Source organism: Entelurus aequoreus, linkage group LG08 (assembly GCF_033978785.1).
Source record: "Entelurus aequoreus isolate RoL-2023_Sb linkage group LG08, RoL_Eaeq_v1.1, whole genome shotgun sequence".
NCBI classification, from domain to species: domain Eukaryota; kingdom Metazoa; phylum Chordata; class Actinopteri; order Syngnathiformes; family Syngnathidae; genus Entelurus; species Entelurus aequoreus.
The window spans coordinates 16,138,146-16,161,618 of NC_084738.1; the positions used below are offsets into that span (position 1 = coordinate 16,138,146).

At 41.1% G+C, this 23,473-nt stretch overlaps 1 protein-coding gene across 1 annotated transcript in view; it reads right to left on the reverse strand.

The window, feature by feature from the left end:
• The window catches only part of LOC133655473 (G protein-activated inward rectifier potassium channel 1-like), a 30,468-nt gene extending 8,326 nt beyond the window's left edge, over positions 1-22,142 (reverse strand). The window contains exons 1-2 of the mRNA XM_062055690.1: positions 21,381-22,142; positions 235-451 (exon numbers count right to left, since the gene is read on the reverse strand). Coding sequence (XP_061911674.1) covers positions 235-451; positions 21,381-22,049 — 886 coding nt within the window. The 5' untranslated portion in view covers positions 22,050-22,142. The remainder of the gene's footprint in view (positions 1-234; positions 452-21,380) is intronic.
• Positions 22,143-23,473: the final 1,331 nt, after the last annotated feature.

Sequence of the window (23,473 nt, forward strand, 5' to 3'; positions counted from 1 at the left end):
GCCGTGAATTACGTGACATTTTAATTTCCCGTGGCACACCTGATGATCTCTCACAGCACACTAATTTGCCACGGCGCAGTGGTTTGGAATCACTATATTAGGCCAATTATGACTGTAAATTGACCAGGACAGGGTGTACCCTGAATTCACCTGGGACAATCTCCGGCAGAGTCTGATGAGAAGCAGCGATACAGAAAACGGATGGATGGATAAAAAAACCAAATTGTCTCCAACCTGTGGTCTCCACGATGCCTTCCAGGATGACCACGATCTCGAACTGCTCGTTCACAAGCGAACGTTGCGACAGGTCGAAGAAGGGGCTCCTGCTGTTGATCTCGTGGCAGATGGTGAGCGGCGACACCAGGAAGAGTTGGTCCGCCCCGGTGCCGAAGCCCACGTCCAGCTCGCACTGGTCCAGAGGCAGGAACTCGCCTTCCGGGGTCTGCCGCGACTGCGGGACACACAACAACAACAACGATGAGGGCACAGCCAAGGACTTCGCCTTGCAGCCTCACTGATTTATGAAGCACAATGCAACAGGTGATGGGTAGAATGTGTGATATCGCCAACATCATCTGTGTTTAAAGGAGGTGCTCTCAGGGGGGCGTCATGTCTCCAGGAAGCAGCGAGTACGGCCTCACAATCTCTGGCTGCTAGAAAATACTTCATTTGGTAGTAAAAAAAAAATTAAGGCGTATTTAGCTTCAATTGAATTGATGAGAAATCACAATGTATTTTTTTTGTTGTCATTGAAAAGTCAACCACATGATCTTATATGTTTGTGTAATTACGCATAAGACACATATCTATGGACTCCAATTAAGCTGTAGGAACATCTCAAGGATGATCACCTGAGCTCACTTTTCAGCTTCTTGGCAAAAGGTTTTGAGGACAATAATGGATTTATTCCATTTTGGAATAAGGCTGTAACATAACAAGATGTGGAAAAAGTGAAATGTTGCGAATAATTCCCAGATGCACTGTACATACCCTATATCTATGCATCAATAGATACACTTATCTTTATGTATTTATAGGGACACTTATATCCATGTATCAATGGGGTGCCTGTATTTGTGTATAAAATATACTGTATCTATTAGAGATGTCCGATAATATCGGACTGCCGATATTATCGGCCAATAAATGCTTTAAAATGTGATATCGGAAATTATCGGTATCAGTTTCTAAAAGTAAAATGTATGACTTTTTAAAACGCCGCTGTACGGAGTGGTACACGGACGTAGGGAGTAGTACAGAGCGCCAATAAACCTTAAAGGCACTGCCTTTGCGTGCCGGCCCAATCACATAATATCTACGGTTTTTCACACACAGAAGTGAATGCAATGCATACTTGATCTACAGCCATACAGGTCACACTGAGGGTGGACGTATGAACAACTTTAAGACTGTTACAAATATGCGCCACATTGTGAACCCACACCAAACAAGAATGACAAACACATTTCGGGAGAACATCCGCACCGTAACACAACATAAACACAACAGAACTAATACCCAGAACCCCTTGCAGCACTAACTCTTCCGGGACGCTACTCTTCCGCATCTCAACCTCCTCATGCTCTCTCAGGGAGAGCATGTCCCAAATTCCAAGCTGCTGTTTTGAGGCATGTTAAAAAAAATTATGCACTTTGTGACTTCAATAATAAATATGGCAGTGCCATGTTGGCATTTTTTTCCATAACTTGAGTTGACTTATTTTGGAAAACCTTGTTACATTGTTTAATGCATCCAGTAGGCCATCAAAACAAAATTAGGCATAATAATGTGTTAATTCCACGACTGTATATATCGGTATCGGTTGATATCGAAATCGGTAATTAAGAGTTGGACAATATCGGAATATCGGATATCGGCAAAAAGGCCATTATCGGACATCTCTAGTATCTATGTATCACTGAGGATGTCTACACTACAGTCAGGCATACCAATTGTTAATATACTGTAAGTAAGAAGACAGTTTAATCCAAAGACTGGAAAATGTGATACTTTTTAGTCAAATAAAACCTGTAAAAAAGAATATTGAAAAATAAAATAGTGTTTAAAAAACTGTATTAGCCCAAATGTCATCAAACAAATCAAATTGCTTGTAAACTATTATTGTGTTCTATTTGGCAAATAAAAATGAAACCCTTTTTACACTTTCTAAAAAACGTTGTTTATGAATGCAAGTAAATAACTACAATCTAATAATTAAACTTCTACCCTTAACATAGGAAAATGTGCTTTTCATTAACTTCCACTCGAGTGTAATCTTTGCACGTTCAGTTTCCAGGACAGTGTAAACAAACAAAACCATGCTGTTATTATCCTGTTTTAGTTGAAAACTGTAAGCAGTCGCCAGCCAAGCCCTGCAAGTTAGCATTGAGGACACTTTTTGATGCTTTCCATGTTTTTGAGTGAGCGGCCACAGATGGCAACCAGATCGTGATTTGTATTCACAGCGATGTGGAGGACAGAAGGGTGTGACATTTCACAGGGAGACGTCTGCGCTCACAGATCCCTGGCTAGCCGCCATTACGTGTAACGCAGTACACACCACCATCACCACCAACAGCTCCTGTGGGATGTGATTGACCGTTAAAAGTTTGACACGGCAGCTTTTCAACCCTTGTGGTCCCCACATGGCACCACCCTCGACTTGTTGGTGACATTTTGGCTCAGAACGTGACATTCCGCCTTTACTGTGGGGACATTTCTCTTTTTGGGGATGCGTAGTGGAGAAAGGTTAGGAACTAGTACTAACTAACGCACAGCGTAAGGAGGGGCGGCCCTGGTGGGGACATCAATCTTTTGGGGACATTGAATGGTCCAAAAACAAAAAAAAATGTTTTCCTGTCTTTCTATATTTATGTAGTACTACCTATGAGGACGTGTCCTTTCGAGGAGGTTTTGGCCACACAAGAAAAACATGTTATTGTCTTTCTGTCTTTGTGTTCAACCACCCTGGATGGGACATGTTGTCATTTTGGGGACGTGTTGTACAAAAGTCTTTCCTTGTGAAATGCCACATAAATCGCATTTTCATCATGGTTCGGCAAATATTTCCCCCTCACTGTATGCACTCTTTTTGGGGATGCAAAGGGGAGAAAGGTTAGGAACTAGTACTAACTAACGAACGCACAGCATAAGGAGGGGCGGCCTTGGAGGGGACTTCAAACTTTTGGGGACATTGAATGGTCCAAAAACAAAAAAAAATGTTTTCCTGTCTTTCTATATTTATGTAGTACTACCTATGAGGACGTGTCCTTTCGAGGAGGTTTTGGTCACACAAGAAAAACTTGTTATTGTCTTTCTGTCTTTGTGTTCAACCACCCTGGATGGGACATGTTGTCATTTTGGGGACGTGTTGTACAAAAGTCTTTCCTTGTGAAATGCCACATACATCGCATTTTCATCATGGTTCGGCAAATATTTCCCCCTCACTGTATGCACTCTTTTTGGGGATGCAAAGCGGAGAAAGGTTAGGAACTAGTACTAACTAACGAACGCACAGCATAAGGAGGGGCGGCCTTGGTGGCGACATCAATCTTTTGGGGACATTGAATGGTCCAAAAACAACAAAAAAATGTTTTCCTGTCTTTCTATATTTATGTAGTACTACCTATGAGGACGTGTCCTTTCGAGGAGGTTTTGGCCACACAAGAAAAACGTGTTATTGTCTTTCTGTCTTTGTGTTCAACTACCCTGGATGGGACATGTTGTCATTTTGGGGACGTGTTGTACAAAAGTCTTTCCTTGTGAAATGCCACATGAATCGCATTTTCATCATGGTTTGGCAAATATTTCCCCCTCACTGTATGCACTCTTTTTCGGGATGCAAAGGGGAGAACGGTTAGGAACTAGTACTAACTAACGAACGCACAGCATAAGGAGGGGTGGCCTTGGTGGGGACATCAATCTTTTGGGGATATTGGATAGTCCAAAAACAAAAACAAATGTTTTTCTGTCTTTCTATATTTAAGTAGTACTACCTTTTGAGGACGTTTTGGCCACATAAGAAAAACGTGTTATTGTCTTTCTGTCTTTGTGTTCTACCACCCTGGTTGGGACATGTTGTCATTTTGGGGACGTGTTGTACAAAAGTATTTCCTTGTGAAATGCCACATGAATCGCATTTTCATCATGGTTTGGCAAATATTTCCCCCTCACTGTATGCACTCTTTTTGGGGATGCAAAGGGGAGAAAGGTTAGGAACTAGTACTAACTAACGAACACACAGCATAAGGAGGGGCGGCCCTGGTGAGGACATCAATCTTTTGGGGACATTTTGGCTGGTCCACGCAAAGGAAATGTGTGCTTGTCTTACTATATGTATGTGGCACTATCTGTGGGCACATGTCGTTTCGGCCACACAACAAAAAAGTGTTGTTGTCTCTCTGTCTTTGTGTTCTACCACCCTTGTCGGGACATGTTGTCATTTTGCGGACGTGTTGAAGAAAAGGCTTTCCTTGTAAAATGCCACTTAAATACTTGACTTTCAGTGAATTCTAGCTATATATATATATATATATTTATTTTATTATACATATAAATAAAATAAATACTTGAATTTCAGTGTTCCGGAGGCTATCCAGTAGATGGCAGTATTGTCCTGTTTAAGAGTGTCACAACATTGCTGTTTACGGCAGACGAAAACGTGACTGCTGTTGTTGTGTGTTGTTACTGCGCTGGGAGGACGTTAATGAAACTGCCTAACAATAAACCCATATAAGAAACCAAGAACTCGCCCTCGATCATTCTACAGTTATAACGTGATTGGGTAGGCGCGCTGTTTGTATCGTGGGAAAGCGGACGTGAAAACAGACTGTCGCCGCTGTCCCCACTCAGGTCCGCATGGAGCTGGAGGGGGCGGGGCCTCCGGCTCCGGCTGAATTCCGGGAGATTTTCGGGAGAAAATTTCTTCCGGGAGGTTTTCGAGAGAGGCGCTGAATTCCGGGAGTCTCCCGGAAAATCCGGGAGGGTTGGCAAGTATGCTGTATACAAATCACACGTTTGTCTATTTTCAGTGCATTCTATTGATTTATTAATGAAATGGGCATTAACATTAATGACACAAATACAAGGACGGTTGTCTTCTTAAGTTATCGTGCATTATGCATACAGTATGTGCAGTCCAGGGAGAGGCCCTTATTTAACGGTTGTTTTCATTTGATTCTAGCAGAAATGTTGAATAGTGCCTGGCTATACATTTTCTTGCTGTTTTTAGACGTAATTAAAACAAGGAAGTACATAACTAAAACAACAGGAAATAAATGTGGATGTATTTTAATGTAATGTATTGATTAGTTATGTGGTCCATTCATCTGCAACAAAATGGGATTAATGTAAAAACTGTTTGCATTTCCTAATTGCAGCCTTGCGTCAAAAAATGTCTGAGTGCTCGACATATCCAAGCCGCGATAGGATTTACAACCTGCGTCTATGCCTGCCCGTCAGTCGATCGCGTCGTATTTGCGAGGCTCCGTCGTTATTATTAGGAATTTGGATTTACGGCAGCACGCCTCGTTTCCTGCCCGACTGCAACCTTGCAGCCGTGTGTTCCCTGAAAACAAAGAGCTGCGTTGTGTCCACAGTGCGGCGAGGCTTGTGCACACTCTGTCTAGTGTACACGAACCCACACAAAGACTACATATGCCACCCTCATATTGTACGGATAGGCTTTGGAGAAATTGTGCTTACATTACATTAAATGACATTCGTGCTAGACAGATATCCTCAATGTTTTCTAACCCATATGGTCAATGACTTATGAACAATTAGTTGCTAAGTCCTAAATACGATTTGCTTGATGGCGAAATTTCACTAACATGTATTTTCTGCTCCTTAAAATGAATGCGGCAGTCATATCAGTTAGTTTTTGAATAATGTGTATAGTACAGGCCAAAAGTTTGGACACACCTTCTCCTCATTCAATGCGTTTTCTTTATTTTCATGACTGTTTACATTGTAGATTGTCACTGAAGGCATCAAAACTATGAATGAACACATGTGGAGTTATGTACTTAACAAAAAAAGGTGAAAACACTGAAAACATGTTTTATATTCTAGTTTCTTCAAAATAGCCACCCTTTGCTCTGATTACTGCTGTGCACACTCTTGGCATTCTCTCCATGAGCTTCAAGCACACCTGTGAAGTGAAAACCATTTCAGGTGACTGCCTCTTGAAGCTCATTGAGAGAATGCCAAGAGTGTGCAAAAAAGAAATCAGGTCAAAGGGTGGCTATTTTGAAGAAACTAGAATATAAAACATGTTTTCAGTTATTTCACCTTTTTTTGTTAAGTACACATGTGTTCATTCATAGTTTTGATGCCTTCAGTGACAATCTACGATGTAAATAGTCATGAAAATAAAGAAAATGGATTGAATGAGAAGGTGTGTCCTGTCATGTCTGTGTGATCATGTTTTGTTTTGGTTATGTTCGGTTTGGTTTTTGGACTCTTTGTGCACTCTTGTTTGTTTTGTCACCATAGCGACCCATTAGTTTCACCCGTTGGACTCATGCACCTGTTGTTAATCACCACATCACTATTTAAGCCTGTAGTTGCCAGGCAGTCTGCCTGGCGACATCACTCTCTACACACCCTTGTTATTTATGCTAATAACCCATGCTGCTCTTGTCCATGCTCGTTTCTTGTCACAGTAAGTGTTTGAGTTTTTTTGTCCATAGTTCTGCCTTTGTGCTAGTTTTTGTTTTCATAGCCAAGTTTAGTACCTCCGCTGTGAGCGCCTTTTGTTTGTTCCTTTTTATCGTAAATATTAAAAATGTCCTTACCTTCACGTCGTGTCCAGTCAAGTCGCTTTGCACCACGGGAAAACAAACCACACCACAGTCCACGCCTTGACATGTCCAAACTTTTGGCCTGTACTGTATATGACTAACTGTACTTGGAACGCCCCCTTGCCATCGCCAGACTCAATATGTCGCCACCTCTTGGTGTGACGTCATCTACAGAACTGAAGCACATTTCTTGCAGTGAGAGTGCGGATAAAGTCAGGTAAAACTATTATATTCAGTGTTTCCCACACATTCATTTATTTGTGGCGGCCCGCCACGAAATAATTACGTCCGCCACAAATAAAATTTGTCCAGCTTCTCAGGCAAATCATATAGTTGATGTAGATACCCATATAGGCTGTTCGGATTTACTTTACAAAAGGGAAGTGTAGGATACTTCTCTTGTTGCCTTATTTGTATTTGACCACTACTGTTTTCTGTTTATTTGTTACTGACTGTGGCAGGACACCTCTGCCTCTGTTTCACTTTATGTTGCTGGTAAATAATATGGTTGCAGTAGGTTAAAGTTAAATTATTTAAGTTAAAGTTAAAGTTAAAGTACCAATGATTGTCACACACACTAGGTGTGGTGAAATTTGTCCTCTGCATTTGACCCATCCCCTTGTTCACCCCCTGGGAGGTGAGGGGAGCAGTGGGCAGCAGCGGTGCCGCGCCCGGGAATCATTTTGGTGATTTAACCCCCAATTCCAACCCTTGATGCTGAGTGCCAAGCAGGGAGGTAATGGGTCCCATTTTTTTATAGTCTTTAGTATGCACTAATTAAAGGGGCAGAGCTTTAAGAGACATTTTAGCTTTTATATTTTATAAGATATATTTTTTGTAAGAACCACAATTAATAAATATATTTCAGTGAATAACTTATTGTTCAAATCTGTATATAAATATGTACATAAAGTGTTGTAATTATATTGTAAAATGGATGGATGAATGGATGGATGGATGTTTAAAACAAAACTGTTATTATTAATTAGTAAGTATACATTTTTTGAGCCTTTTTAGAGAAAATCATATCATTGTAGTACATTATGCAAATTACTCGATGATGTCATGGTGACCACGCCCATGGCCACGCCCCCACCACCACAGGTATCTTAGTAGTTTATGGGAAACACTGATATTGGTGACTTAATTGCATGTTTTCGTCGCTCTAGTCCATGATTACTTCAAAACTTCCACAAGGCTCAGTGCTGGGGCCCATTTTATTTTCTATCTACATAAATAATCTTTGTAATAATTTGTCAAATGCAATGTACCATTTTTATGCAGACGACACCATTATTTATTGCTGTTCAACCTCCATCACTCAGGCTTTTGGGTTTTTACAAGCTGCTTTTGATGTCATCCAGGCTCGCTTATTTGATCTTAAATTGGTTTTAAATACAGATAAAAGCAAGGTAATGGTTTTCTCTCATTCAAGGGTGCTACTGGAAAATATTCCAAATATTGTAACATCAAATGGAAACCCTATAGAGCAGGTCTTAAATTACAAGTACTTGGGTTTTACTTTTGATCAGGAGCTTTCATTTAAAGCCCATATTAACAACTTGGTCTCTAAGCTTAGGGTAAAGCTTGGTTTCTTTTTTAGAAATAAAAACTGCTTCTCTCTTACAGTCAGAAAGAAATTGGTGACAGCGACTATCTTGCCTGTAATTGATTATGGAGACGTGCTTTATTTTAGTGCTTCATCTAAATGCCTCCAGTCCTTGGACACTGTTTTTCATTCAGCACTAAGATTTGTTACTGGCTGTCGTAGTCTCACCCACCATTGTCAACTGTATATGAAGTCAGACTTATCTTCATTGAGTGCACGCAGATACACACATTGGCTGACTATCATTTATAAGGCTCTTTTAGGTTTAATACCTCCATACTTGTGTACTCTGTTACAAAGAAAAAGCAGCTCTTACGCATTACGTTCTAACAATTTGTATGTTTTAACTGTTCCTCATGTACGGACTGAATTTGGCAAAAGAGCTTTTGGCATTGCTGCCCCTATGGCATGGAATGAATTGCAGACGAAACTGAAACTTACAGAACTACTTCCATTTGGAGCCTTCCGTTCTGTCCTGAGGGACAAACCGCGAGAGACGTTTGCACAGTGCCTGTGTTTTTAAAGATGTAAATCTCTGTTGTTTTACAGTTCTCTTATGTATTTTAAAATGTATGTCTTCATGTATTTATTTTGAAACTGCTCTGTGACATGTGCTGTTGACCTCTTGGCCAGGTCACCCTTGTGAAAGAGATCTTGATCTCAATGGGTTTTCTTAGCTGGTTAAATAAAGGTTCTAAAACTGATATGGATTAACATTATGAGCAAAAAATAAATATAAAACAATCACCATTTCCCAACTTCCCTGCTCTTCAATCTCCTCTTCCATAGACACCACAGCCTGTGTTTCCTCGTGCTCTTTCAGTATTTCTTCAAACATCTTGAGAAAAACATCAATTGAAGAGGAAGCAAAATAAAAACGGCTTACCTACTTTTTCTCTCCTTTTTTTCCTCGTTTCTCCGTTTTATCGCAGGTTCTGACTCGGTCTTTCTCCCCTCAAAAGCGCTACTGATTTCTGGGATCGTATTTTGCTTGAGTCTAGGGCTGGGCGATACATCGAATATACTCGATGTATCGCGGGTTTGTCTTTGTGCAATGTAGAAAATGACTATTTTGTGAGTATTTGAGTATACTGTACGTTCTCACGCAGTTGCTTTTAGCTGCGGGCATTACACTACAGTAGGGCTGGGCGATATATCGAGTTTGTAAGATGTATCGATATATTTTCAAACAAGATATGAATTAGGAAAATATCGTAATATCGTAATAATTTATTTCAAGTTAAAATGACCAAACGCCGCTTATTTGTTCCTTGTTCTACCCTGCTCCCCACTCCCTCTAATGGGCTACTAAACTCCTCCTCTTCCTTTTTCCAAGACGTGCTTGCACATATAAGAACATCCATAATTGGTTGGTTGTTTACAAACCCCGTTTCCATATGAGTTGGGAAATTGTGTTAGATGTAAATATAAACGGAATACAGTGATTTGCAAATCATTTTCAACCCATATTCAGTTGAATATGCTACAAAGACAACATATTTGATGTTCAAACTGATAAACTTTTTTTTTTTTTGCAAATAATCATTAACTTTAGAATTTGATGCCAGCAACACGTGACAAAGAAGTTGGGAAAGGTGGCAATAAATACTGATAAAGTTGAGGAATGCTCATCAAACACTTATTTGGAACATCCCACAAGTGAACAGGCAAATTGGGAACAGGTGGGTGCCATGATTGGGTATAAAAGTAGATTCCATGAAATGCTCAGTCATTCACAAACAAGGATGGGGCGAGGGTCACCCCTTGAAAGTGTGTGGCGCATTATGAAGCCTAAAATACCACAACGGAGACGTTCGGACTGTTGAACAACTTAAGCTGTACATCATGCAAGAATGGGAAAGAATTCCACCTGAGGAGCTTAAAAAATGTGTCTCCTCAGTTCCCAAACGTTTACTGAGTGTTGTTAAAAGGAAAGGCCATGTAACACAGTGGTGAACATGCCCTTTCCCAACTACTTTGGCACGTGTTGCAGCCATGACATTCTAAGTTCATTATTATTTGCAAAAAATAAATAAAGTTTATGAGTTTGAACATCAAATATCTTGTCTTTGTAGTGCATTCAATTGAATATGGGTTTAAAAGGATTTGCAAATCATTGTATTCTGTTTATATTTACATCTAACACAATTTCCCAACTCATATGGGAACGGGGTTTGTATATATTTTAAAAAATAGTGGAAGATGGCAGAGGGATTCTCTTCTTTAGATTTTTCTTTTAGTGATGCAGACGACGCCTAGGAAATCCAAAATGCGTCTACTTGGCCACATTTGGACAAAACATTCATTTGAGTTGTTTACCCAAATCCAAACTGTTTTCGAGTTGCCAAGCCGGGCATATTTCGCATGAGAAATGCTGCCAAAAATTTATTATTTGCACAGCTATATTTGTATATTTATTTTACGTACAAATAATATTTTTCTATTTTATTTATGTTATGTAATTCTGTGCTACTCATACAGTTTCTTTTCTGTGCTGTTAATACCTATCTTGACTAACTGGGTTAATAAAAGTGCCACTGACTGTTTACTGTCATTCACTTTAATTTCAGTCAATCTCACTCAAAAATGAATATCTTTATATGTATACTTTCACCGGAAAATATATCAAGATATATAATGATATATATCGAGTTTAAGTAAAAATATATCGAGATATACTTTTTCGTCTATATCGCCCAGCCCTACTTGAGTCTTTATAATATTTGCCATCCAAACTCCAACCAAAACCCTTCTTCTTCGAAGTCAGAATCATTAAAAAAGGATGGCTGCAAATTACACTCGACTCCCATTTTGCATGAGTCAATTTGACTGGAGAGGTACATACTCTCCCAAATTTGCCATAATTCGGAAATATATGCATGCTGACCCCATCTTTACTTCTATTGCTACAACCTGCAACAATGCATCTGCGTGAAAATATTGTGATTTGGGATGAAGATGCTACCAAAACACTTACTACACAATAAGAAATGACCTCCAGTCTTCCGTAGGTGATGTCAGCAGGCTGATGCAAGCCGGTCCACATTTCGGAGCTAAAAGTGGGGTTTCCAACAAATGTGCTAGAAACAAGCCTAAAATCACTACTGTGTCTGTTTTGGGGGGAATTTTACCTGAAGACATAATTTTTAAGTCCAGAACTATGAAATAAGTGGAAATGTTGGCAACAGTAGAGGGGCCCTTTAATCTTTACTCCCATTTGAAGTACAACAGAATAGTTTGGTACGCGCAATGTTTGATCATGCAATACCGGGGGCAACATTTTGTTAAAAAAGTAAAAAAACGGAGACCCCATTGTTTTGTTAATTTCAAATTAAATTGATATCACTAATGAAAAGAGCATATAATTTTTCGATTGGCTATTCGTATTAGACTCTTCTGTCTTGTACTGTAAGTGTACATAATGTTGCGACCGGTGAGTGTACATGCAGTGTTTTTTTTTTTCCCCGCAGGCATGGACTGTCACTTGAGATCGCGCGACTAACACTCTGAGTCACAACAAAAAGCGGCATCGGGCTTCACTTGTCTGCAAATGTTTGTTTTGCAGCCGTTTGATGCACAAAGAGAAGGAAGAGAGTGGGGGGGGGGGGGGCAACCCAAAATGTTGAAAGAGCCATATTGGACCACAAATACAAAAAAGTAATTGGTCTGGAGCCGCAAAAAATTAGAATACTTATATAAGTGTTATAAGGATGGCAACACATGATGTAAGTGGCTAATCACCTATATTAGCCTACTATCAAAATGACTATGTGTCGCAGGCTGACGCAAATCTTCGTTGACAGAAATGTTGAAATGTAATATTCATTCTACACATTTTTACAACATTGGAAAACATTAGTAAAACTTCTCAGAGGGTGAGATAACTCCTGGAAATGACTGTCTTAGAATGGCCAAAGGTATAGATGTGTGTGTCCAAGTTAAAGTAAGCGTCAGGCTTTCTTCTTCTAATAGATTTCTTACAATCTTTGCAAGCTGAGTAATGTTTGCTGTGGTCTGGAACAAAATGCCGCACAAACAACTATCAGAAATGCAGCCACTATTACATACAGATCATATGTGTCATGAAACATGGAAAAATAGACAAAATACACATAAGTAAAGGAAATAAAATGAGCTCAAATATAGCTACAAATGAAGCATAATGATGCAATATGTAATTACAGCTAGCCTAAATAGCATGTTAGCATCAATTAGCTTGCAGTCATGTAGTGACCAAATATGCCAAAGCTCACCTTTGTGCATTCGCGCACAGCACAAAACGTTTGGTGGACAAAACGAGACAAAGAAGGAGTGGCATAAAACACGTCTTTCTGTGGCAGCGGCGGAGAAAGTTGTACATGTAAACAAACTGTTGAGTCACGGTCCACCCAATGGTGAGTTCAAGGGTCGCTGAAATTAGTAGGACAAAACGGCGCTCGTCAAATACGCTCATCAGCGAAGCATGAACACAAACATATTAAACAGTGGGCTTTCTAACAATTAGGAAGGTTTGTGTCATGATTGCGCCCCTACAGAAACCGTATTACAACAAAAAACATATTTTCCACCCCATTTTTTTCCCATTTCCATACATTTTTGAAAAAACGCCGCTAAAGAGCCGCATGTGGCTCTAGAGCCGCGGGTCGCTGACCCCCGTTCTAAGCACACAAAGGCCTTAGAAAGACTGGAATTTGTCTTGACTTCTTGTGTACCTGCTGTAGGACTGCAGGACACAGCTTAAATCTACCGTGTCCTTGCAGAAAACATCAAAGTTAGCCACACCTAAAAAGCGTCCGTGTTGCAGATGTTCCGTCTTAGCGCAAGAGTGACTAAAAGAGATAGAAAGGCTCACTAAGTACACAAATTGCTGTTTTAATCAATGCGCGTACAGTCCGCCACCTATATTGTCCCCCGGGGGCGCATCCATCCCAGCTGAGGACATTTAGAGCTGGCGTTGAACTTAGAGTTACAGCCCGCTGAGAGCTTTTCTGCTGACGGAGTGAGGACGCTGTGTGATGACCCTGCAGCAGGTGCACTCAGCTGGGCCATGAAGAACGAACATCGCACAAAGTATGTGGGAAAATTATTTGTCGCCGAGTAAACTACCTCTCCACAAGGCTTGTTTGCACAGTGGGAAGCTGCAAAATCCAAGCTCCAGTGAATGCAATCCCTAAGAAGATATGCTAACAAACAACAACAAAGGAGGGTCTCCTATTTTGTAAGGATAAAGAGTTTGACAAGTTGACTATTTTATCCTTAGAGAAGTGACCAGCAGTGGATGATGTCATCTATGTGGTATCAGCTCGGCTTGCTTGGACCAGGGACTAGGAGTACTCACCCGAATATAGGACAATATTTTCTTAAAAAGTCTGAAAGATATAGCTTGTCTTATATTCTGGGTATAGAGAGATGTACTGTACATTGAAACCAGCAGATTGCAACTTTTCCTTAAGCGAGTCAGAGCTTTTCATCTTTTCACTCACACACACACACCAGTGACCAAAAAGTGTCTCGAAGATTGTTAGCAAGTTAGGAAAAAACACAGAGTTATGATGCTAATTTGAAGATTAAGCAGCTAAGAAATATGATATCCTTTTTTACTTGCGGAGGCTAAGGCCCCGTTTACACCGCTTAACAAATCTCTTTTTTTTTTAACCCTCATCTGATTTTTTTTTCCAGTTTAAACACTTCAAAATGCTTTTCGCATCAGATTTAGGCCACTTCAGGAGTAGTCCGAATCCAATTGGAATCTGATATTTTAGAATGTGAATGCAGTCTAAACGGAAATGCGGAAATATTTTGCAAATATTAGCTCATTTGGAATTTGATGCCTGCAACATGTTTCAAAAAAGTAGGCACAAGTGGCAAAAAAGACTGAGAAAGTTGAAGAATGCTCATCAAACACTTATTTGGAACATCCCACAGGTGAACAGGCCAATTGGCAAAAGGTGGGTGCCATGATTGGGTATAAAAGCAGCTTCCATGAAATGCTCATGCATTCACAAACAAGGATGGGGCGAGGGTCACCATGCTTTAAAATGTAATATCGGAAATTATCGGTATCGGTTCCAACCTCTCGATTTTCCCGGGAAACTCCCGAATTTCAGTGCCCCTCCCGAAAATCTCCCGGGGCAACCATTCTCCCGATTTCCACCCGGACAACATTATTGGGGGCGTGCCTTAAAGGCACTGCCTTTAGCGTCCTCTACAACCTGTCGTCACGTCCGCTTTTCCTCCATACAAGCAGCGTGCCGGCCCAGCCACATAATATATGCGGCTTTTACACACACATAAATGAATGCAATGCATACTTGATCAACAGCCATACAGATCACACTGAGGGGAGCAGTATAAACAACTTTAACACTGTTACAAATGTGCGCCACACTGTGAACCCACACCAAACAAGAATGACAAACACATTTCGGGAGAACATCCGCACCGTAACACAACATAAACACAACAGAACAAATACCCAGAACCCCATGCAGCACTAACTCTTCTGGGACGCTACAATATACACCCCCGCAACCACAAATTTCTGCACAGTTTATGCTATGATTCTTCTTTATTGATGACAGGCATGATAGTGGACGGGATGGTGGATGTAAATATACATGGAAGTTTTCACTGCATACTGGTGGTAGTTAGAGCAGGGGTGTCAAACGTAAGGCCCGCGAACAGTTTGCTAAGTATAAAAATGAGCCGAAGTATTTGAATGAAACTGCTGTTCAAAATGTGTACACCAGATGTCGCAATAGAAATTCTTTGTATCTATGTAGATGATGCTAGATACAGTATGTAAAAAAATTTATAAACCACATAATGTTAGTACATCAGTTGAGGAAAACGATCAAACTACATGAATAACATCCTGTAATTTGATTTTTATATATTTTTTTATCTTGATAGATTGGAAATTAACACCAGTGAGTTGATTGATGAACATTATCACATAATTTATTCAGAAAGTAGAAATAACGACAAATAAAGATAGAATACTATAAACCGCAACATGTAAGTGTAAAAAAAAAAAACATTATGATTTGTACATTTTCAGAATGTGCTTGTTCTATTTTTAAACAAAGAAAACAATCTGAAGTTGTCTTTATTTTTAAGTTATCGTGCCATGATTTTACCAGTCCGGCCCACTTGGGAGTAGATTTTTTTCCTTGTGGCCCCCCATCTAAAATGAGTTTGACACCCCTGAGTTAGAGCCTTGATGCAAAAATACAATATCATTATGACTCTCTATTTTGTATACTCTGATGTTCCTACTTCTGATTGCAATATGCCATAACGGCTATGGTGGCCCTCAGGGGTCACAATTCATGTAATGGAAATCGATGCAGCGCGGGAGAAAGTGCACATAAACCTAACGAGTCTTTAAGAGCAGTGTTTTTCAACCTTTTTCTGAGCCAAGCCACATTTTTTTCATTGAAAAAATTCTGAGGCACACCACCAGCAGAAAACATTAAAAAAATGAAACTCAGTAGCCGATATTGACAATAAAAAGTATTTCTCGCAATTGTTGGATATGAATTTAAACCATAACCAACCATGCATCACTATAGCTTTTGTCTCAAAGTAGGTGTACTGTCACGACCTGTCACATCACGCCGTGACTTATTTAGAGTTTTTTGCTGTGTGTAGTGTTTTAGTTCTTGTCTTGCGCTCCTATTTTGGTGGCTTTTTCTCTTTTGTTGGTATTTTCCTGTAGCAGTTTCAGGTCTTCCTCGAACGCTATTCCCCGCACCTGCTTTGTTTTCACAATCAAGAATATTTCAGTTGTGCGGACGCGATCCTTCTTTGCGGGGACATTGTTGATTGTCATGTCATGTTCGGATGTACTTTGTGGACGCTGTCTTTGCTCCACAGTAAGTCTTTGCTGTCGTCCAGCATTCTGTTTTTGTTTACTTTGCAGCCAGTTCAGTTTTAGTTTCGTTTTGCAGAGCCATCACTAAGCTTCAATGCCTTTTCTTGCCATCACTTAGCGGCACTTGCCTTTTGTTTATTTTTGGTTTAAGTGTTAGATACTTTTTTTTAAAAAGTTAAAGTTAATTGTCATTGAGATTATCCTCTGCATTTGACCCATCACCCTGGTGAGGGGAATCATTTTTGATTTAACCCCCAATTCCAACCCTTGATGCTGAGTGCCAAGCAGGGAGGCAATGGGTCCCATTTTTATAGTCTTTGGTAAGACTCGGCCGGGGCTTGAACTCACGACCTACCGAACTCAGGGCGGACACTCCAACCACTAGGCCACTGAGTAGGTCTACACGATGCCTCCCGCATATTGTGATCATGACAAACCATGTTCCCGACATCTACAAAGCAAATAGCTACCTGCTGCCACCTACTGATATGGAAGAGTATTACACAGTTACTCTGCCGAGTTCTAGATAGCACAGACACTCAACAACGGCACATTTGTGGATTATAATTACTGGTTTGCGAAAAATATTTTTAATCCATCCATCCATGTTTTACCGCTTGTCCCTTTCGGGGATGCGGGGGGTGCTGGAGCCTATCTCAGCTGCATTCGGGCGGTAGGCGGGGTACACCCTGGACAAGTCACCACCTCATCACAGGGCCAACACAGATAGACAGACAACATTCACACTCACATTTACACACTAGGGCCAATTTAGTGTTGCCTAGTGGTTAGAGTGTCCGCCCTGAAATCGGTAGGTTGTGAGTTCAAACCCCGGCCGAGTAATACCAAAGACTCTGAAAAAAATGGGACCCATTACCTCCCTGCTTGGCACTCAGCATCAAGAGTTGGAATTGGGGGTTAAATCACCAAAAATGATTCCCGAGCGCGGCCACTGCTGCTGCTCACTGCTCCCCTCACCTCCCAGGGGGTGATCAAGGGTGATGGGTCAAATGCAGAGAATAATTCTGCCACACCTAGTGTGTGTGTGACAATCTTTGGTACTTTAACTTTTTAACCTATCCCCGGGTGCATGTTTTTTGGAGGTGGGGGGAAACCGGAGAACCCGGAAGGGAACACACACAGTCACGGGGAAAACATGCAAACTCCACACAGAAAGATCCCGAGCCGGGGATTGACCTTTGATTTGCTTGTTCTATTTTTAAACAAAGAAAACAATCTGAAGTTGTATTTATTTTTAAGTTATCGTGCCGTGATTTTACCAGTCCGGCCCACTTGGGAGTACATTTTTCTCCATGGCTCCACTTGGGGACGGCGTGGCGGAGTTGGGAGAGTGGCCGTGCCAGTAACCTGAGGGTTCCTGGTTCGATGCCCAGCTTCTACCAACCTCGTCACGTCCATTGCGTCCTTGAGCGAGACACTTTACAAATTGCTCCTGATGGGTCGTGGTTAGCGCCTTGCATGGCAGCTGCCGCCATCAGTGTGTGAATGTGTGTGTGAATGGGTGAATGTGGAAATAGTGTCAAAGCGCTTTGAGTACCTTGAAGGTAGAAAAGCGCTATACAAGTACAAACCCCGTTTCCATATGAGTTGGGAAATTGTGTTAGATGTAAATATAAACGGAATACAATGATTTGCAAATCATTTTCAACCCATATTCAGTTGAATATGCTAGAAAGACAACATACCGGTATTTGATGTTCAAACTGATAAACATTTTTTTTTTTTTTGCAAATAATCATTAACTTTATAATTTGATGCCAGCAACACGTGACAAAGAAGTTGGGAATGGTGGCAATAAATACTGATAAAGTTGAGGAATGCTCATCAAACACTTATTTGGAACATCCCACAGGTGTGCAGGCTAATTGGGAACAGGTGGGTGCCATGATTGGGTATAAAAACAGCTTCCCAAAAAATGCTCAGTCTTTCACAAGAAAGGATGGGGCAAGGTACACCCCTTTGTCCACAACTGCGTGAGCAAATAGTCAAACAGTTTAAGAACAACGTTTCTCAAAGTGCAATTGCAAGAAATTTAGGGATTTTAACATCAACGGTCCATAATATCATCAAAAGGTTCAGAGAATCTGGAGAAATCACTCCACGTAAGCGGCATGGTCGGAAACCAACATTGAATGACCGTGACCTTCGATCCCTCAGACGGCACTGTATCAAAAATTGACATCAATCTCTAAAGGATATCACCACATGGGCTCAGCAACACTTCAGAAAACCACTGTCACTAAATACAGTTTGTCGCTACATCTGTAAGTGCAAGTTAAAGCTCTACTATGCAAAGCGAAAGCCATTTATCAACAACATCCAGAAACGCCGCCGGCTTCTCTGGGCCTGAGATCATCTAAGATGGACTCATGCAACGTGGAAAAGTGTTCTGTGGTCTGACGAGTCCACATTTCAAATTGTTTTTGGAAATATTCGACATCGTGTCATCCGGACCAAAGGGGAAGCGAACCATCCAGACTGTTATCGACGCAAAGTTCAAAAGGCAGCATCTGTGATGGTATGGGGGTGTATTAGTGCCCAACACATGGGTAACTTACAAATCTGTGAAGGCACCATTAATGCTGAAAGGTACATACAGGTTTTGGAACAACATATGCTGCCATCTAAGTGTCGTCTTTTTCATGGACGCCCCTGCTTATTTCAGCAAGACAATGCCAAGCCACATTCAGCACGTGTTACAACAGCGTGGCTTTGTAAAAAAAAGAGTGCGGGTACTTTCCTGGCCCGCCTGCAGTCCAGACCTGTCTCCCATCGAAAATGTGTGGCGCATTATGAAGCGTAAAATACGACAGCGGAGACCCCGGACTGTTGAACGACTGAAGCTCTACATAAAACAAGAATGGGAAAGAATTCCACTTTCAAAGCTTCAACAATTAGTTTCCTCAGTTCCCAATCGTTTATTGAGTGTTGTTAAAAGAAAAGGTGATGTAACACAGTGGTGAACATGCCCTTTCCCAACTACTTTGGCACGTGTTGCAGCCATGAAATTCTAAGTTAATTATTATTTGCAAAAAAAAAATAAAGTTTATGAGTTTGAACATCAAATATCTTGTCTTTGTAGTGCATTCAATTGAATATGGGTTGAAAAGGATTTGCAAATCATTGTATTCCGTTTATATTTACATCTAACACAATTTCCCAACTCATATGGAAACGGGGTTTGTATAACCCAGGGGTCGGGAACCTTTTTGGCTGGGAGAGCCATGAAAGCCAAAGATTTTAAATTGTATTTCCGTGAGAGCCATATTATATTTTTTAACACTTAATACAACTAAATGCGTATATTTTTAAGTAAGACCAACATTTTTAGAGTGTAATAAGTCTATTATTCTTTTTAATAACATTGTTATTCTGAAGCTAATCAATAATAAATAAAATACTTCTCACCAATAATGCGACTTCTTGAACAGGTGCGGTAGAAAACGGATGGATGGATTAAAATGAATGAGAATGTTTTGTATTTTGAACGTTATTTTTAACACTGTGATTACCAGCGGAATTATTCATTACTTATTGTGTTAAGCAATGTCAGCTAAGATTTATCTGAGAGCCAGATGCAGTCATCAAAAGAGCCACATCTGGCTCTAGAGCAGACCTGGGCATTCTGCGGCCCGCGGGCCGCATCCGGCCCTTTGTGCGTCCCTGTCCGGCCCGCGTGAGGCCAATTATAAATTACAAAATAAATTTAAAAAAGTATCTATGCAACGGTGCTGCTTTTGTTTTGAAAATCGTTATTTGTATTACTTTCGTGTGGACGTATGCGTGATTGTGAGTGAATGTGAACAACTGCAATTACAAAATAAAGTTGAAAAAACATCTATGTCCTGCGCGCAATACAACTGTGCTGCTTTTATTTTGAAAAGTATTATTTATGGGCGTGTGTCCGTGTGTAACCTGCGAGTGAAGGTGCACATGCAGCGACAAGTGATGCACGGTTTACACCCGAGACGCCAAAAAGAGAAAAGTTGATGAGGAATGCCGTGTTTTCAACAACACATGAACTGCAAAGCAACGTCCCCTCACCTAAGGTGCGTGCCTGCGCAATTGCGCACTGCTCAAGCGTCCGCTGCGCGCAGTAAGTATATGCCGCGCACCAAATCAAATCCCATCTGAATTCTAAACAAAATAAACATATTTATTCTATGTAATTTTGCAATGCAACTTTGAGTGACAGTGACAACAAGCGGCCCTAATGGTGTTCGTCAACACCGTTCAATTGAACACCGTTCAATTATTGTAACGTCTATCGAGATGCTTCGAGGACAGGAATTATATCGATCACTTTATTGAACAAAACTGTTTATATTCGGACATAACCACACCAAAAACATGAGTAAAACAATTCTATCTCGAAAAACTAGTCATTTTCTGCCGTACAAACCAGGCCAAAACCAACTTGTCATCTGTCACCAACACGCATAGCACTAAACCACTGGTGCGTTTAAGGCCACACAAAAAGTCGGACAACTCAAACACCACACAAAGTTACACTATGACTCCTCAGTCATACGTGTGCTTATTTTACTGTCATTTATTATTCATGTTAATTTATATATATTAGTCATGGAATGCTGTTACACACACTATGTTGAAGTATTACTATTATTATTATTATTATTATTATTATTATTTATCTTACGGTATATATCAAAAATAATATTGAGCAAAATTTAATTGAAATATTGTCGATGTGGCCCTCCAGCAGTGCTCGGGTAGCTCATGCGGCCCCCGGTAAAAATTAATTGCCCACCCCTGCTCTAGAGCCATCGGTTCCCTACCCCTGGTATAACCCATTTACCATTTACCATGTGGCCCCTGATCTAAAATGAGTTTGACACCCCTGAGTTAGAGCCTTTATGCAAAAATACAATATCATTATGACTCTTTATTTTGTATTTTCTACTTCTGATTGCAATATGCCATAACGGCTATGGTGGCCCTCAGGGGTCACAATTCATCCTTGGAAATGAATGGAAATCGATGCAGCGCGGGAGAAAGTGCACAGGAGAGGAGGAGAAGAGTTGAACTTTGGCTGCAAGTTACAACTCACCTTGATGACTTTGCACCGGATCTGCGCCGACACCATGTGGCTGTTCCTCAGGTTGCCCACCCGGAACATGAGGCACAGCTTGCCGTCCCGCTGCGAGACGACGGCGTCCTGGCTGAACATGAGCGTCTCGGCGCGCTTCTTGGGCTGCGACATCTTGATGAACATGCAGCCGATGAGGAAGGCGTCCACGATGGAGCCCAGCAGCGACTGGAAGAGGAAGAGGAGGATGCCCTCGGGACACTTCTCCGTGATGTAGCGGTAGCCGTACCCGATGGTGGCCTCCGTCTCGATGAAGAAGAGGAAAGCGGAGGGAAAGTTGTAGACGTTGGCCACGCAGGGCGTGTAGGACGCGTCGTGGCCGCTGCGGCTCAGGTCGCCGCGGATGTAAGCGATGAGCCACCACATGGAGGCCATCACCAGCCACGCCACCGTGTAGGTGAGGATGAAGATGAGCAGGTTCCAGCGCCACTTCAGGTCCACCAGCGTGGTGAAGAGGTCGGAGATGTAGCGGCTGGTCTCGCCGCCCAGGTTGCCGTGTTGCACGTTGCAGCGGCCGTTCTTCTCCACGAAGCGCTGCCGCTTCCTTTTGGCCGGCGCGCAGAAAGTCGCGCCCCGGTCGGTGTTCACCACCTGGTAGTCCTCGCCGAATTTCCTCCGTATGGCTGACATGGTGCACGATAATACCGTTGTTTTGTTTTTTTTTCCAACTTTACAGTCAACACTTGAAGACAGCAGTCCGCGTCTTCGCGCAAGTTCCGTGCACCCCCGCCCGCCCGGCCGCCCCCCTGCGAGGAGAAAGCCTGCACATCCCGCCCGACCCTCGCATCTTCTAAGCCGGTGCAGATGCGCGTCTCTCCCCCCCGTCAAGAAGCTTTTTCGTGGATTCTGCGCATTACGCGCACGCGCACACCGTCATTTTTACGCAAGAAAAAACAACTTTGTGGCTCGTCGATGTGGATCCAGATCAGTGGTTCTTAACCTTGTTGGAGATACCGAACCCCACCACTTTCATATGCGCATTCACCGAACCTTCTTTAGTGAAAAATAAAATTGTTTTGTTTTTTTTTCAAATTCAAAACAAAGTTGTATGTTTTTGGTAACACATGAGCATGGGGACTAAGTAACAAAGACTTAATTTACAGTTTTTTGGACACTAAGGGAACATATTCTAAGTAACAAAGACTTAATTTACAGTTTTTTGGACACTAGGGGAACATATTCTACATATTGGGGCGGCATAGCTCGGTTGGTAGAGTGGCCGTGCCAGCAACTTGAGGGTTCCAGGTTCGATTCCCGCTTCCGCCATCCTAGTCACTGCCATTGTGTCCTTGGGCAAGACACTTTACCCACCTGCTCCCAGTGCCACCCACACTGGTTTAAATGTAACTTAGATATTGGGTTTCACTATGTAAAGCGCTTTGAGTCACTAGAGAAAAGCGCTATATAAGTATAATTCACTTAATTTAGAGTTTTTTGGACACTAGGGGAACATATTCTAAGTAACAAAGACTTAATTTACAGTTTTTTGGACACTAGGGGAACATATTCTAAGTAACAAAGACTTAATTTAGAGATTTTTGGACACTAGGGGAACATATTCTAAGTAACAAAGACTTAATTTAGAGTTTTTTGGACACTAGGGGATCATATTCTAAGTAACAAAGACCTAATTTAGAGTTTTTTGGACACTAGAGGAACATATTCTAAGTAACAAAGACTTAATTTAGAGTTTTTTGGACACTAGCGGAACATATTCTAAGTAACAAAGACCTAATTTAGAGTTTTTTGGACACTAGGGGAACATATTCTAAGTAACAACGACTTAATTTAGAGTTTTTTGGACACTATAGGGGAACATATTATATGTAACAAAGACTTAAGTTACAGTTTTTTTGGACACTAGGGGAACATATTCTAAGTAACAAAGACTTAATTTAGAGTTTTGTGGACACTAGGGGAACACATTCTAAGTAACAAATACTTAATTTAGCGTTTTTTGGACACTAGGGGAACATATTATATGTAACAAAGACTTAATTTACAGTTTTTTTGGACACTAGGGGAACATATTCTAAGTAACAAAGACTTAATTT